Genomic DNA, 16,192 nt, shown 5'->3' on the forward strand with positions numbered 1-16,192 from the left:
ACTGGACCCTAGCTGGAGGAACGCAGTCTAGCTGAAGCTCCAGGCAGCCCCCCAGCCCCCTGTCCGCCTGCCCGCTGGGACAGACGAGGATTTACACTTCAGCGGCTCCTAAACACACGCACACCTTGGTGCGACTCAACCAGCGGCTTCGCGCTTGCTTTTTTCCCCTTTTCTTTTATCAGGCAAGTGGGACTGGATGTAAGCTTTATATAGGGAGCTAGACAGGCACGCACGCACGCGCGCGCACACACACACACGCGCGCGCACTGACGCACACATGCGCGCGCACGGACGCACGCACACTGGATTGACAGTGGTACAGGCACTGCAGTACGTGTGGATGTAGCAACTGGACTTCTGTTCTGCTTCCCTAGTTACCACCAGGACAGAGAGCTATAGGGCTAATCATCAGCAGAGACCTGCTGCAATATTCTGTCCACTCGGGCAGTTTGGTGGACGCAGCTCTATAAGCAGACTGATAGGGGAGGAGAGCAGCTCAGGTAACTCTGTAATCTTGCAGTCTCTCAGGGGACCATTGTTCATCTCACAAGCCCACAGGGACTTGGTTCTCCTCTCCCAGACCTCGTTGGATGGACTTATAAGTACCCCTTACAGGCTGACTGTGTACATGAGCATAAAGCGTCTGTCATAATTTTGACAATGGCCAGGAGTGTGTGTCGGACACTGATGCTGCTGTATTTTTGTGTGTGGAGCTCGGCACCCACAGCCCACGGCATCTACCCCAGGATACGGCTCTCACACAAAGGTAAAGTGATACCTGTGCTTGTGTGTGTGTGTGTGTGTGTGTCACTGTGTGTCACTGTGTGTGTGTGTGTGTGTGTGTGTGTGTGTGTGTGTGTGTGTGTGTGTGTGTGTGTGTGTCACTGTGTGTGTCACTGTGTGTGTGTGTGTGTGTGTGTGTGTGTGTGTGTGTGTGTGTGTGTGTGTGTGTGTGTGTGTGTGTGTGTGTGTGTGTGTGTGTGTGTGTGTGCCATGGGGGTTCCAGAGGGGGCCTGGCACCCTCAGTTGCAAATTGTGCCCCCTCAGTTTAAGTTTCATGTTGTTTTACATAAAAATTATGTGTGTCCCCTCGCCAATTTCAACTGCCCCCTCAGTCATTTCATCCTGGAGCCGAGCCTGGTGTGTGCGTGTGTGTGTGCGTGCGTGCATGTGCAAGAGTGGATGTGGTGTGCATGCATCATGCGTGTGTGTGATGCTGTGTTGCTGCTGGCATGCCACATGTCTTTTTTGATGTAATGAAGACAAATACCGCTATTAACCACTTTAATAAAAAAGAATGAGAAGAGAGTCCTTGGTTAATTGAACACATGGCGTGTTGCTCAGACTAGTCAACTGGGTGGAAACGAACATTCTTTACCGTGTGAGTTCATGGTAGATTGAAGCTAAGACAGGTGTAACGATGCAAACACTTTTATTTTTTCTCACACTGTTGCACGCTTCGCCTGACCCTGACTCTAACCACACTGTTAGTAAGGATTCCTTGTGGATTCCCAACATTCCTGATTCGACTGGCTGAGTAAATGTTGATTAAACAATGAATGTTTGGTTTGGAGTGCCACCCAAATAAATACGGTTAATAAAAGCGTACCGCAAAACCACAGAACCCTGACACACGAGACTGCCCTGTGATCTTTTCTGCCGAAAATTGTTTATGGATGGTTTAATTGATGACAGGTTTTTCTCACGACTCAAAGGCACAACATGTAGAGGCCTATGTGTTAACTGCTGCATAAAAAATATCAGAACATTCTTGAAAGAAGTCTTGTCAGTACCAAATGGGGTACTGTTTCTGGCATTCCATTTTGCAAGCCACACCATCTGTGAGTAAAGGAAGTCACAGGTTATCGTTACCATCTAATGGTATTGTTATTGATTGTTATCTAAGATGTATGCCTCTCCAGAGAGAGAGAGAGAGAGAAAGAGAGAGAGAGAGAGAGAGAGAGAGAGAGAGAGAGAGAGAGAGAGAGAGAGAGAGAGCGAGAGAGAGAGAGAGACTGTAATATCCTGAGTGTAATGTATCTCTGTTTAAATCTCTGTTTAAATCTGATTTACTCTCTCGGATTTAAACAAACACTGTGGATTTCACAGTGTGACTGTTAATTGTGAAAGAGGGTCAAGCCCTCTCTGATGACTTTGTCAGCTTAATGCTTGTTGCTCCCTGCATGGATGTTGTTGAGGCTGTGGATGTTTTTCTCCATCTGTGTTGTTGACTCGGGTTTGTTTTGCCACTCTGGCCATGGTGGCTGAGATTACACAATGTGGCTTTCTCTCATACTGGTGGTGTGATACAGTGGCTTTCTGGATATGGGAATGGATGTAGTTTAGTTTGTGTGTGTGTGTGCGTGCGTGCGTGCGTGCGTGCGTGCGTGCGTGCGTGCGTGCGTGTGTCCTCACAAGGATACCAAGATTACGGAAAGTGCAGGGATAGAATAGAATTAGACTAATGTTAAGATAAGGGCAAAGGTTAAGGTTCGACATGTAGGGGTGATGTAAGGTTAAGGTCAATGAATCAGAATCAATCAAAAATCCTCACAAATATAGCTGTGTGTGTGTGCATGCATGTGTGGGTGCATGCATGCATGTGTGTGAGTGCGTGTATGTGTGTGTGTGTGTGTGTGTGTGTGTGTGTGTGTGTGTGTGTGTGTGTGTGTGTGTGTGTGTGTGTATGTGTGTGTGTGTGTGTGTGATATGTACTGGTATGTTTCCCACTGTATCTTCTTAGAGAATAATGAGGGCTCTCTCTCTCTGCTTTGTAGATAAAAATCTTTTATAAATAGTGAATCCATCTCCCCTCCCCCTTCCGTGTTTCTTTTGATCTCTATAGCAACAGAAAGTGATGATTCCACGTACGCCAGTTAGCCATGCTTGAATATAGGTGTGGAATTTGTATGGTCAGTAAAATACAAATATGTTGATGTGTGAGCCAGTTATATGAGCGCTCGCTGCTCTGTAACTTACATGGTGAAAGTGAGAAGAGTCTTTCGTGTGGTTTGAAACACAACGGACTGGTGCTCATGTGCCTTGTATGAACCTAGCATCCCTGTTATGGGATTAACATTCAGCAAAAATAGCCGATCTACCAGGTCACAATGCATTGCGTGATGACACATTGTGAGCTTGTAGATCTGTTATTTCCTAGTTTTATTAGCTCTTGGGAATAGGGTCAAATTAGTATAGTGTTGGCCTGTGCCGGCCGAGCGGTCCAGGCAATCCAGCCTGACAGCGTGTCGCGGGTTTGAGTCCCGATCCCATCGACCTTTGCCCTCCCATCTCTCTCCCCATTTCCTGTCAAACTACTGTAATCTCAACTACTGTAATCTATCAATAAAGGCAAAAAGCCCCCAATAGTATAGTGTTGAAATGGTTAAACTGCCATTCTGGTTAAACTGCCATTCTGCTTGTATTAACAATAATAATAACAGTTGACAGGTCTCTCTTTTAAGTCAAATGGTGGAAGTGCAGCAGTTACATAAAGTGAAGTAAAACACATGGGATGGACGGAGAAAAAAAGGACAAGAATAAATTTGAAACAGGGTGCTGTGGATTTCAGAATTAACAGACAGTGCCTCTCTTACAAGTGTACAATACTCTTGACTGTGACCCATGATGTGACCTGTGTTTTTACTTTTATTTTTATTTTATTTTGTCCTGTTTGTCCTTGTTTCGTTGGGGGGGTGTACGTTGTCTGTTGATGTTTGTGATGATTTAAAAAAAGAAAAAAGAATGGGTGACTACGTGCAAAGATTTTCCTGTCAGATATATTGCTTGACTCTCCCCAATAAAAAACTATAAAAAATAAAATTAAAAAATCTTTGCTTCATTGGGGTCCCTGGAACAAGATATTTTGAGAAGGGTGTCCACGGCCAAAATTTGAATCAGGTCCTCCTCAGCTCTTAATGGGTTAAGTCAAATGGTGGAAGTGCAGCGGTTACATAAAGTGAAGTAAAACACATGGGATGGACGGAGAAAAAAAGGACAAGAATAACGAGTAAAAGAAATTTGAAACAGGGTGCCCTTCTTGGTTAACTGTTCCGTGGGATCTCTTTGTATATATACGCTAATATCGAGTCTCCAGAGCTCTGTGAGCAGAGCCATGCTGGTGTGCTTAGTCATAAATGCCACATCAATATCTCTATTAACCATGACTTTCATATATATCACCCAATTCATTAACCGCCTGAGGGGAGAGCTAGTGGATGCCATAACTGCCTCTCTCTCTCTCTCTCTCTCTCTCTCTCTCTCTCTCTCTCTCTCTCTCTCTCTCTCTCTCTACATGTTCTGGCTAGCAAAGAGTGCTGGGGAGTGCTGCAGTTGGATCCTATCATTATGGAATGAAAAACATCTAAGCCTTAATATATGCCTCATGGCCCCTGCCAGTGATTCCGAACACACCCTCAAGCACACGCACACACATACTGATGACTAGAGCGACCAGACACCGTAGGATTCGCACGCACGCACGCACGCACGCACGCACGCACGCACGCACGCACGCACGCACGCACGCACGCACGCACGCACGCACGCACGCACACACACACACACACACACACACACACACACGCGCTCGCTCGCTCGCTCACTCACTCACTCACAGAATAGTGTGAATTCTTCGCACGCCGGGGCCTTGGAAGTGATTCAGGGCAGTGGTGTGGGATGTGGTTTTAACTATTCGCCCTCAGGACTATGAAAATATTACCATAACATCTGGCAGATAAACAGGGCAGAGGAGCCATCGTAACTCAATCTATCCGTTTGATTCTCCCATTTCAGCGGAGCTATAGGGAACATGGATGGACATAATAATGAATACAATCTACCACTGGAATGTATTGGTTACCTTTCCTCTGTTGTTGTGCTGCTGGTGTGGGAGCAATAGAACTGTGCCTCTGTTTTTTAATAAGTGCTCATTTTCAGATTAAGCTTTATTCTGGTTTCTTCTTTGGGGGATGAATTCCTTTGGGAACGTTGTCAGATGTTTCAAGGGCGACTGTCCAAGTTTCTAGCGCGGAATATAAATGTCCCGCGGCTTTGATGTGAGCCGCACTTAATGCAGACTTGCTTGAAATTATTAGCATCCCTTTCTTTCATCTCCTTCCTTGTAGTCTACTGTCTATTTCTGGACCACTGATGATTTCTCCCAAACAAACGCCCATTAGCTTTCTTTCATTCTTCTCCGCCGCCTACGCTCTTAATTAACTCGTGTTCCAGAAGGTTGTTAGCCTAATCTCACCATGTATTAAGTTACAATGGCAGATTGTCTGCTTTCTTCAGTGCAGAACTGATCCTGTAGGCCCCAGCCACCGAGCCTCCAAAGACCTTAAATGCAAGTTGTGAGCCTCTAATACACCTCGATGGCTATGACTTTAGGGCTAATCAATGTCCTTAATCCCTGTGTGATTATGTGACGTGAGCCCACCGTTCCACAGGAATACAAATTGTACAGTATGCTGTCTTCTATACCTGCCATATACCATTTTAACCTGGATCTAAAAAGTTTTTTTGGCAACAACTTTGAACAACTTTCCAAGTTCCCCGAGTGGACTGAGCTCATCAGAGTATAGGAAACACATCCATTCCGCTGCTAATGATGCTCTTGTACGGCTAGCAAGTGCCAGTGTCATGGTGGGCTACAGGGAGGTAGCTGGGTCGAGATTTATCCTTCCATCTGCAGTGCTGTAGCCGCACGCTTGGCTGATCACTGGAGCTGCGGCGTGAAGGAGAGGGTGATACAGCACTTTCCTAAAGTAATTACCAAATCAGTTCAAAGTCACTTCCAAAAAAATGTCCTGGAGTTCTGCGCAGTGTAATGATGCTGGATAAATCAGTGGTCTTTCTTTGCACTTGCTTCAGATGTGGTTTAGAGTTTTCACTCGACACAGCAACCCTGGTCATCCAACTGTGTCAAGTTTTCAATCCAGTCATTGGTTTCTATCCAGTGTTGAAACAGCGGGCCCTGATTCAGATTCATATATTCCTGGTTTTAGTGAGCCTAGAAGCGCCACCACACCCTTATATAATGGATACCTGTCGAGCGCTGCTCTGGTTACATGCGCTTTAGAGAAACCATTATGTGTTTAAAGGAACATAAAACAACAGACAAGTCATCATGGGTCCTTGAGTGGGATAAAACTTTGGTTACAGTTGCTTCTGTTTGTACTGAAAAGCATTCCACTGGTAGAGGAAAGTGGCAACGCGATGGAAAGAATTAAATAACATGAGTTGACACGTTTTCAAGGCAGCCAACTAAGCTATGTTCTGCCCCAAAACATGCCAGAGTGAGTGAGAGCTGCTCTGGCACTGTATATGTGAGACGGCTGCCATTAAACTGGAGCGTTTCACGACAATTAAGTTCACAGTATCTCGGCCAGCGGCGTATTTATTTAAAAGTCATAATCATTTAGTGCCATATATAAATATTTTGCCCCAGTCGGTCTGTGTGATGTCCCAACTTGAATAAAGCTGTCCAGTGATGTCAGAATGTTTGGACAGGGTGAACGTCATACACGTTGGCTTGTATAAATAAACCCATGTCACTTCCACGTTTTAGCCTGGCGTTTTCCTCTCCCAAAACTCAAACAAGAAGCTGCTAAAAGCACTCGGGAGCTGCATTCTCAGCACCGCTGCATGGGGGAAAAGAGTGCACTCCTCATCCGTCCCGTACTGTATCTACAATGTAGAAGTGTACATACAGCTGGTGCTAATGTGTTGCTGTTCTTTTAGAAACCGTCCCCTCTCTCTCTCTCTCTCTCTCTCTCTCTCTCTCTCTCTCTCTCTCTCTCTCTCTCTCTCTCTCTCTCTCTCTCTCTCTCTGCATTCCAGACAGTAGTACAGCAAGGGGAGGTGCTCCTACTGTATATGATGGCTGAATAGTGGCATTCATTGGGAAATTTTATGTTCATTTAAATGCATCACATAAAATATAGTATGCGTCTATATATTGCAGCTTATGTCTGTGTCTGTGTCTGTGTCTGTGTGTGTGTGTGTGTGTGTGTGTGTGTGTGTGTGTGTGTGTGTGTGTGTGTGTGCGCGCGCGTGTGCGTGTGTATGTGTGTGTGCGCGCGCATATATGAGTGTGAATAAATGCGTGCATGATGTGTCTGCCTACAGTGAATACCCAGGTAGTAATTACTGATATATGGAACCCCCTGCTGAGTAGTAATTTAAGAGCATGCATCCTTCCCAGACAAGGTAAAGGGCGCTCTCTGTGTGCATGCGTTTTACAACCCTCCACAGTGACTTATAGCTGCGGCTAAATCTCTTATGAGGGATGAGGATGGATGGGGAATACCAGTATTGCACGCTCCTAGCTAGTTCTGCCTGCCAGAAATGAAGGTGGGGATTTTTTCCCCCTCCTCCTCCTTCCTAAAGCTAATGTGTGAACTGAGGAGCTCCATTAACTCGGTTCCAACACCACCTGTGTGTGCCAAGGCCTGTAATTAACGTTTACCGTCGTACGCAGGCTCTGAGCCGGAGGGCCGGCGGCACAGACCTTATATTAAATCATTAGGAAATGGCAAATATGATGATATTGCTCACCCTTTTAGGTGAGCAAAGGGTAGACTACGTTTTATTAGATTTTTTACCGTCTCTCCCATTATGTCAGTGGGCTCGATATCTCCCTGCTGCCTCTCTTTCTATCTCTGGCTATCTCTTAATATCTTCCTCCTCTATCTCTGTAATTCTCTGTCCTTAGTCTGTATCTATCTCTCTCTCTCTCTCTCTCTCTCTTTCGCTCTCTCTCTCGCATGCGCACACCGACACGGTTAAGATGTTGAACTTTCACGCGGGAGGCCCGAGTTCGAATCCCGGGTGTTACGCACGCGCGCGCACACACACACACACACACACACACACCCTGCTTCTCCTCTTTATAATTCTATCAGGTGGTAATTCTATCACCTCAATCACCCTGTAACCTCTAACCACTTAGACCTCTCTCTCTCTTTCTCTCTTTCTCTCTCTCTCTGTCCTTCTTTCTCTCATTTTCTCTCCCCCCCCCCACCACCTCCACCACAGTGCCTTATTTCTCTCCCATTGTGTAACGTGTGTGCTCTCCAGTTCATTAGCGAGGCGTCCAGAAGGGAAGGCAGCTGGTGAAAGTCTAATATCCTTCCTGACCTTTCCTCCGCAGCTCAGGGGCGACGGGGAGAGTGAGGGGATGAGTTCTGTTAGAGACCTTTCCTCCGCAACACAGGGGCGACGGGGAGAGTGAGGGGATGAGTTCAGTTAGAGACATCATGGGAACTAGGAGGAGCAGGAAGACGGAGGGATGGAGCGTGTTTGTGTCCTAAATCATATTAACCACATTAAACCTGTTAAAACTGGGAAAGCAACCGTGTCATTTTAGATTGCGTTAAATAGCAGGAAAAGGTTCAAAGTACAGTAAGTGTAGTTACAGCTTAAATGGCTTTTAAGTCAAGACGTATGCATTACTGAAAGCCATTCAAGCTATAACTAGGCTAAGTTTGAACTTAGTGTGAGGTGGTGCAACCCCCTACAAGTAACGCGCAGAACGACACGATCTGAACATTCTTGAAAGTGTTTGAACAACAAACACAAATATTATTTCCCTGGCATAAAACATCTTAAGATGAAGGGGTACGCAGTCCCGTGGCGAAATATATATCAGTTTGTGGGACCTTGGCACGAAGACGTTTGAGAAATATTGATTTAGAAGGCATTTAGTAGAATCTGCCACAGCAGCTTGTTTGAGAAGAATGGTTTTGACTTTAATGCATTCATAATTAATACATTTTAGTATTCATTGAATCAATCAATCAAAGCGTTAACCCTGGTATTAACGTTTTCAAAAATTGTTTAGGCAAGTTCACACTTGCATGGCTTAAAGGTGGAGTGCCACAATTTTTGGCTTCAGTTCAGGTGGATCACCACCCATCACCACCCACCAGGCAAACCAGTCATACTTAATGAACTGGTGGGCGTGTCCACATAAAAGCATGATTTTAACAAATACTGTACACTTTTTGGAAAAAAGTTCTTCCTCCTTATATTATAATAATACCTGATGATCATGTTTTAGGGTGGAAAAAAATCGTGGCACTCCATCTAGAGTGGTTAAGAAGGATAGCAACAGTGGCGATGGGATGATCAGTAATGCCTAGTAGCTGCATGTTGTTTACAGTAGTAAAAAGCAGTGGTTCCCAAACGTTTTTTTATTTTTATGATCAGTACTTTATTTGGATTTTTTACAAATACAGAAAACAGAAAACAGAAAAAACAAACACAAGCAACAACAACAACAGAATACGTATGCATGGACATTATGTATGAAGTTCCCAAACGTTTTCATGTCAAGGACCCCCAAATTGACACTAATCAGCCCGTGGACCCCCATTTGAAGATATGCCAGGGACTTCCATAAGAGAAGATGTTTTTTATATATATATATATATATATGCAGGCCAAAGAGAACTGCCCCAGTGAAAGGAAGGGACCGCACACTCCAGACAAGGACGCTCAGGACAAGATTATTTATGCTTCATTTTTTATTGCACGACGCGTTTCGCCGTTTGGCTTCGTCAGGTGCATTGCATACATGTATGCATGTCATGTATGTCATGTATGCAAAGCACCTGAGCTGAGTGTGCAGTCCCTTTCTTTCACTGGGGAAGTTCTTGGGAAGTGCCCTTGAGCAAGTCATTGAACCCCAACCATGAAATGCTCTATGAGCAGGGCGTGGCTGTAAACAAGCATCTCGAGCTTAGTCCACTTACCCTGGGTAAACAAAGAACTTTGCTTTGCTTTGCTTTGCTTCTCTTTGGCCTGCATTTTACACCTTGCCTATACCAGCACCTCCCCCACCTGGATGTGCATCAGAAGCTGTATATATATATATATATATATATATATATATATATATATACACACACACACACACACACACACACACACACACACACACACACACACACACACACACACACACACACACACACACACACACACACACACACACACACACACACACACACATATATATATGTGTCCCTTTACATCCTCTGCTATCCCCATGGCAACCAGTGGGAGAGTGGAGAGAGAGAGAGAGAGAGAGAGAGAGAGAGAGAGAGAGAGAGATACTAATGCCACACACACTAAATCCCTCCAACATCCATCAGTGAAAGTCATTTTGGTTAATCTCAGGTACTATAATAGTGGATTGTAGCGTAATCTATAATGGAGAATGTGAGAAAGTGCCAACTTCAACTGTGGGCTGCCTGTGGCTCATATGCTATGTATGCTAAAATACATAGCGTGCTAAACTGTAATGAACCGTTACATTGCAGACGTTAGAGCCTAACATGTATCTCTGACTTGTTTAATTGTGCAGAAAATGTTGGTTTATTTAATGTAGCAGTTAGAATATTTAAACTGGAATTAATATTAACTAGATAAAGTGCCCCTCAAAGCACAGGTCTCCACCAGGGCAGGTCAGGTTGTGGCCTCCTGGTGGCGCTATAATAGGCCAATGTGATAAGGGTGCCATTTCTTCTTACACCTTGGATGGCAATTGGATGATTTGAGGCATTTTGTTCCAAAAATGTGTTTTGCAAAAATCCACCTGTTAGTGGTGCTATAACAGGCCAATGTGAAAAGGGTGGGATATATTCCTCAGCCTAGCAGGACAGTCCGTGAAAGATTTCACGTAAATTGCACGCTGTGTTTATGATTTGAGGCTTTTTTTTCTAAACAGGTCAATCCTGCAAACTTTGAAAGCCAATGTTAGCCAATTACGATGGAATATGAAATATTGGACAGATCCGTCTTGAACACATGACTATAGAGATAGTTTGTAACGATTTGCAGGATTTTTGGACAGAATCTGTAATATAAAAAAATGTGTTTTACAAAAGTCGACCTCCTGGTGGCGCTATAACAGGCCGTTTTTGGGACAGAGGTTCATTGTTGGCATCCAGGGAGTGTGTGTGCAAAATTTGGCATCGACCGGGTTAACCGTGCCGGAGATTATCTGTATACAGACAGACGTACACACACACACACACACACACTGGAAAAACTGAGGGCGACTGGTTTTGATAGTACATATTTAGAGTGGATGAGGTCCTACCTTGGGGGAAGAGAACAAATGGTTGACATAAACGGAACCATGTCCTCCTCCCTCCCAGTGAGCTGTGGGGTCCCTCAAGGAAGCATACTAGGACCGTTACTGTTTCTACTATATATTAACGAGCTAATGAGTGCCGCCTGTAATTGCAAATTGTTCCTGTTTGCCGACGACTCAGCACTCCTGATATCGGGAGAAGACAAAAAGCAGGTTGAAGAGGCTCTCGGTACAGAACTCACGAAAATCCGAACATGGCTTACCGATAACAAACTCTCATTGTATCTTGGTAAAACGGAATCCATTCTTTTCGGGTCCAACCGTTCCCTTAGCAGCATAAATATACATGATTTTAAGGTCCAAGTTGACAACATAGTAATCTCTAGCAAAGAAGAGGTTACATATCTAGATTCCTGGCCAGAATTTCCTCTTTTGTCAACAAAAGGGCTCTCAGGACTTTAGCTGGAGCACTCATACTGCCCATCTTTGACTATGCTTGCATATCCTGGTTCTCTAACATCTCAATGGCACAGAAGAATAAGCTCCAAATCTCCCAAAACAAACCAATGACCCACCTATATGCAGAGCATCTGGATAGCATTGGCTGGCTCCGGGTAGAAGACAGGGTCAAACAATTGAAAATGGGTCTGACATTCAAAATTGTACATGCAGCTTTGCTCTCCATGCCCTCAGTGCCCATTTACTTGACTGATTACTTTGTGAGCGACACCCACAGCCACAAAACTAGAGGTAGCGTAAACAATGATCTGGTGCCACCCACTTACAAAACAAATATGGGTAAATTCACCTTCCGCAGCACTGCTATTCAGGTGTGGAATGCCCTACCCCCTTCCCTTAAAACAAGCAAATCACTGGCCTCCTTTAAAACAGACCTCCACACACACACACACACACACACACACACACACACACACACACACACACACACACACACACACACACACACACACACACACACACACACACACACACACACACACACACACACACACACACACACACACAGAGTGCAAAACATACTCTCTCCCCATGCCTTCAGCCTGGTGGAGACAGCCATTCAGTCAGTCCAAGTAGATATGTTATTTGGGGTAGTTTCATTGGAAGTTACAGAGCTTAACATGCATCAATAATTCAGTCAATAATAATTCATCTTAGCAGTACGTTTTGCTTCTCGGCCTTGCGGTTGAGAGACTGTGCTTTGAAACAGATGGGACTATAGGGCTGGATTCAAGACAGTCAAATAATAAGCAAGTAACCCCATCCATTATATTGGCACCTACTTAGAGTATATGGTTTGATGAGGGAACTTGAATCTCTCCAGGCTAGCCATGATAACAAGTGTCAGCTGTTAATGATTCTCTCCTGATTTATACCACAGACAGAGTAGAGCACAATTACTATACGTTAGTTCCACTTCCACTGTTCAGGGCTCATACACACCTCTCTCTCTCTCTCTCTCTCTCTCTCTCTCACACGCACGCACGCACGCACGCACGCACGCACGCACGCACGCACGCACGCACGCACGCACGCACACACACACACACACACACACACACACACACACACACACACACACACACACACACACACTTCTGTCACCTCCTCCTTGGACACCCCATGTGGCTTTCATTTTGCTTAGTGACATCATTCCCCTCGCCCAGGGGTCTAGTATGGGAATACGAGGACGTGCTGATAATGCCATGATGACACCCCTCAGCCCGCAAAGCTCCCAAGTTCCAACTCACTCACCCCCAAACCCGCAGGCTTACACAGCGGCACAAGACGAACACACACTCATTATTATTCCCGATCCCTGTGCTCTGACCCACTTCAGTATAGCCTTTGTTTCGAGTCCAGCATGAATACCATTACTCAGTAGTAAGTTATACTTTGCCTAGGAAAACAGTCTGTCGCGAGCAGCCACATTTTCTGACATGAAATGTGCGGTTAGCGCTGGCAGCGGCTCAAATTGTTACAATAAATTTATTTTGGTGTGGTTACCGTGCGTTTCCTGACATTCTTGTTTTATGAGTGCGTTTGTCTTGGGTGTTTCTTTGACTTTGACATGGACGTTTTCTTCCTCAGGAGGTAAAATGATAAGCAGTTCCTACTGTACAAGTCAGGAACGCACATGACATACACACACACACACACCCCAGGCTCTCTCCGGGTGTAAGGAAAACCAACGTTTCCATACTTGGATAAAGAGGGGATCAGAGGAGTTTGTTTTGATTTTAACTTCACCAAATCTCCCCGGGCATCTTTCAGCACTCTGCAGACAGCCGATGAAAGTGTCTGTCATGAGGGAGTATTATTATTTTTTCTCTGTCTTTTCCATTTGAAGTACGGGAGCACAGTTGGAACCATGCACACCTTCTCTATTCCCTCTCAGCCCCTTATAACCGATGGTAAAAAAAAAGAAAAGCTCATTGGCTGCAGATGGAGAGAATGACAAGGAGGAGAGGGAGGTGGAAATCCCCTCTTTGACTGCATGCGGAGGGCTGAATGGGGACTACAACAACTCTCTGTCTGTAACTGGTTAACATAATGACAGAGGAAGGAATCTTCTTATCTTCACTGTATAATCATAAACACCTCTTGCCATGATTAGAGTGCCTTCCGATTGCTGTGCACGTTATCAATGCATGTTTGTCTATAACTTAGCTGATTTATTGACTTCCATTAATGATAATTTATTACCAGAGAGTGCAAAATATACTATTGTTATTCATCGCATATACTTTTGGAATGTCTGTCCTCAGTTTCAATTCTATCGATACCTATTGTTAATAGGGATGGAATTTGTTATACTTTTTATTGATAATGATCGATCAGGCTTATCAAGCCGGGTTCTTATCGAGCCTACCATCGAGCATTTTCTATTATTTTGTGGAAAGACGGGAGACGACAATACATTCTGAAGAGAACCAGTATCTTTTACTTCAAATACATTACTTCTAATAGACGGAAGGCAATTGACCTTAACCTTAGTGGTTCAGGGGTGGAGTGGCCGGTAGAACAGCCAGATGAGAACGTGAGGTTCCCAGTTTGACCCCGGGCTCCTGGAGAGTTAGTGTCGAAGTGTCCTTGAGCAAGACTCAGAACCCCTAATTGCTCCTGATGTGCAGGTTGGTGCCTTGCATGGTTCACTGAATGTGTGAATGTGTGTGTGCAGGGTGAATGTAATGCACAATATGTAAAGCGCATTGGATAAAAACACTATATAAATGCACCATTTACTATCTGACCTGAAGAGTGCCCCAGGATTCATGATCATAGTTTATTGTGCCATTATACTGCATGCTTTCCCGGGGACAATTCCTACCACTGCTATGATGACGACACACAACATTAACATTCCATTATACAGACTCTTTTTGGCAGTGTGAAGGATTGCTTACTGTAATTCCTATATCGAGGAATGGATTGCATTTAATTTGCTGCTGCTAAATTAGATAAGTGAATTGATTTAAAAAGTTAAACATTTTGACTCAGATCATCTTGTATTATGCTATTGCATGTTATTGTAAAATACAACTGAAGTGAACTGATGAATTGCCCAGCTGTATAAAATAGTAAACCTACGGTAGAAATGTGTTACCTCTGATTGATTGAATTTCAAATCCTGCTAATTCCATACTTAATTTTATACCTACTTTATGACTATACTGCAGTGCACTACTATGGCTCAACTTCAATTTATGTGCAGAACGCTGCTCAAATTTGAGCGGCCACAAATCCCTCAGCGCCTCAGTTCTTTCTTCTTTAAAGCTGAGCACGGTTTTTCTAGCGGTTACATCACCGAAATCTTGACCTGCTTATGTGCCAGCGAGTCACATGAGATCCTCAGAAACACCTTCATTGGCCTCCTGGTCTCCTGGTCCAGATTGGTGACTAGGGATGGCTGGCAATTTGTCTTCAGGGCATTCTGGAATGCTCTCTCTGGGGAGATCAGGCTCGCCAACACATTATACCGTTCGCTGCATGTTAAAACAATTTTATAGAGAGGCTTTTTTGATGTCCTGATTCTCTGTCTGTGACGCCCCGATCTGTCCATCGACTTGTTGACATTTTGGTACCCAGTAATGCCCAGTATAGTGGGTGAATCTCTCTCTCTCTCTCTCTCTCTCTCTCTCTCTCTCTCTCTCTCTCTTTTCTCTCTCTCTCTCTCTCTCTCTCTCTCTCTCTCTCGCTCTCGGATTCGGACGCTCAGGTCCGAATCCGATGTCACCTGAAACAGAAACCATTGCTGGGATCTCCATATATGGGCATAATCTGGGCACCCAAGTACACCCCCACAATCATAGACAGACAGACAGAGAAAAAAAATCACACTACCTTGTGTGAACTGAGGGGCACTGAATACATCATCATATATCATCACATTCCGTGCTCACTGCTCCGCCAATCAAATCATCACATTCCGTGGAACACAGACACACAAAGCTGTGCATAGGAGGGGCCCCTCAAAAATAGTGAAGAATGCAGATCTGCAATCTCACAAGGCTTAAGAAGTGGTTAACTACACCTGCGCAAGCAAGCCGAGTCCTGCATCTCTTCCATCCTCTGGCCAACTGAGTGCCACATGGGGCATTCCAAGGTGAAGTACGCCTTATGGATTATAAATTCACATTCATATGGACAAGACTCGGCTGTCAAGGTGTATACATGCCCTAGACCTAGTGTTATGTGTGCGTGCTGCACACGTGTGCGCACGCCCAACCAAGCGTGTCAGAGCATACAGTATGTGTGTGTGTGTGTGTGTGTGTGTGTGTGAATCCTGCGTGGTTGTATTTGAACACACAATGCTCTCTGCCACTCCTCATTAAGGCAAGAACGGGGTGAAGAGCGTGCGGTAAATGGGTTTGGTTGGAAGAATTGTTCACTCCGTCACTCTCGATGGGCGTCTCAGTCTGTCATGGTGTGGTGAGAGGCAGGGACTCTGGCTCCACATGAAGAAACAAGATGATGGGTTCCCTAACACGCCAGTCACCTTTAGAGAGGTATAGGACAGCATGATACAGTGTATTCTTCTCTATTCAAATCCCAGAGAGAAAGAGAGAT

At 44.7% G+C, this 16,192-nt stretch overlaps 1 protein-coding gene across 1 annotated transcript in view; it reads left to right on the forward strand.

The window, feature by feature from the left end:
• The first annotated feature begins 474 nt into the window (after positions 1-474).
• sema3e (sema domain, immunoglobulin domain (Ig), short basic domain, secreted, (semaphorin) 3E) overlaps positions 475-16,192 on the forward strand; it is a 51,653-nt gene continuing 35,935 nt past the window's right edge. The window contains exon 1 of the mRNA XM_079501626.1: positions 475-766. Coding sequence (XP_079357752.1) covers positions 661-766 — 106 coding nt within the window. The 5' untranslated portion in view covers positions 475-660. The remainder of the gene's footprint in view (positions 767-16,192) is intronic.

The sequence above is a fragment of the Electrona antarctica genome (assembly GCF_951216825.1).
Source record: "Electrona antarctica genome assembly, chromosome: 5".
NCBI classification, from domain to species: Eukaryota; Metazoa; Chordata; class Actinopteri; order Myctophiformes; family Myctophidae; genus Electrona; species Electrona antarctica.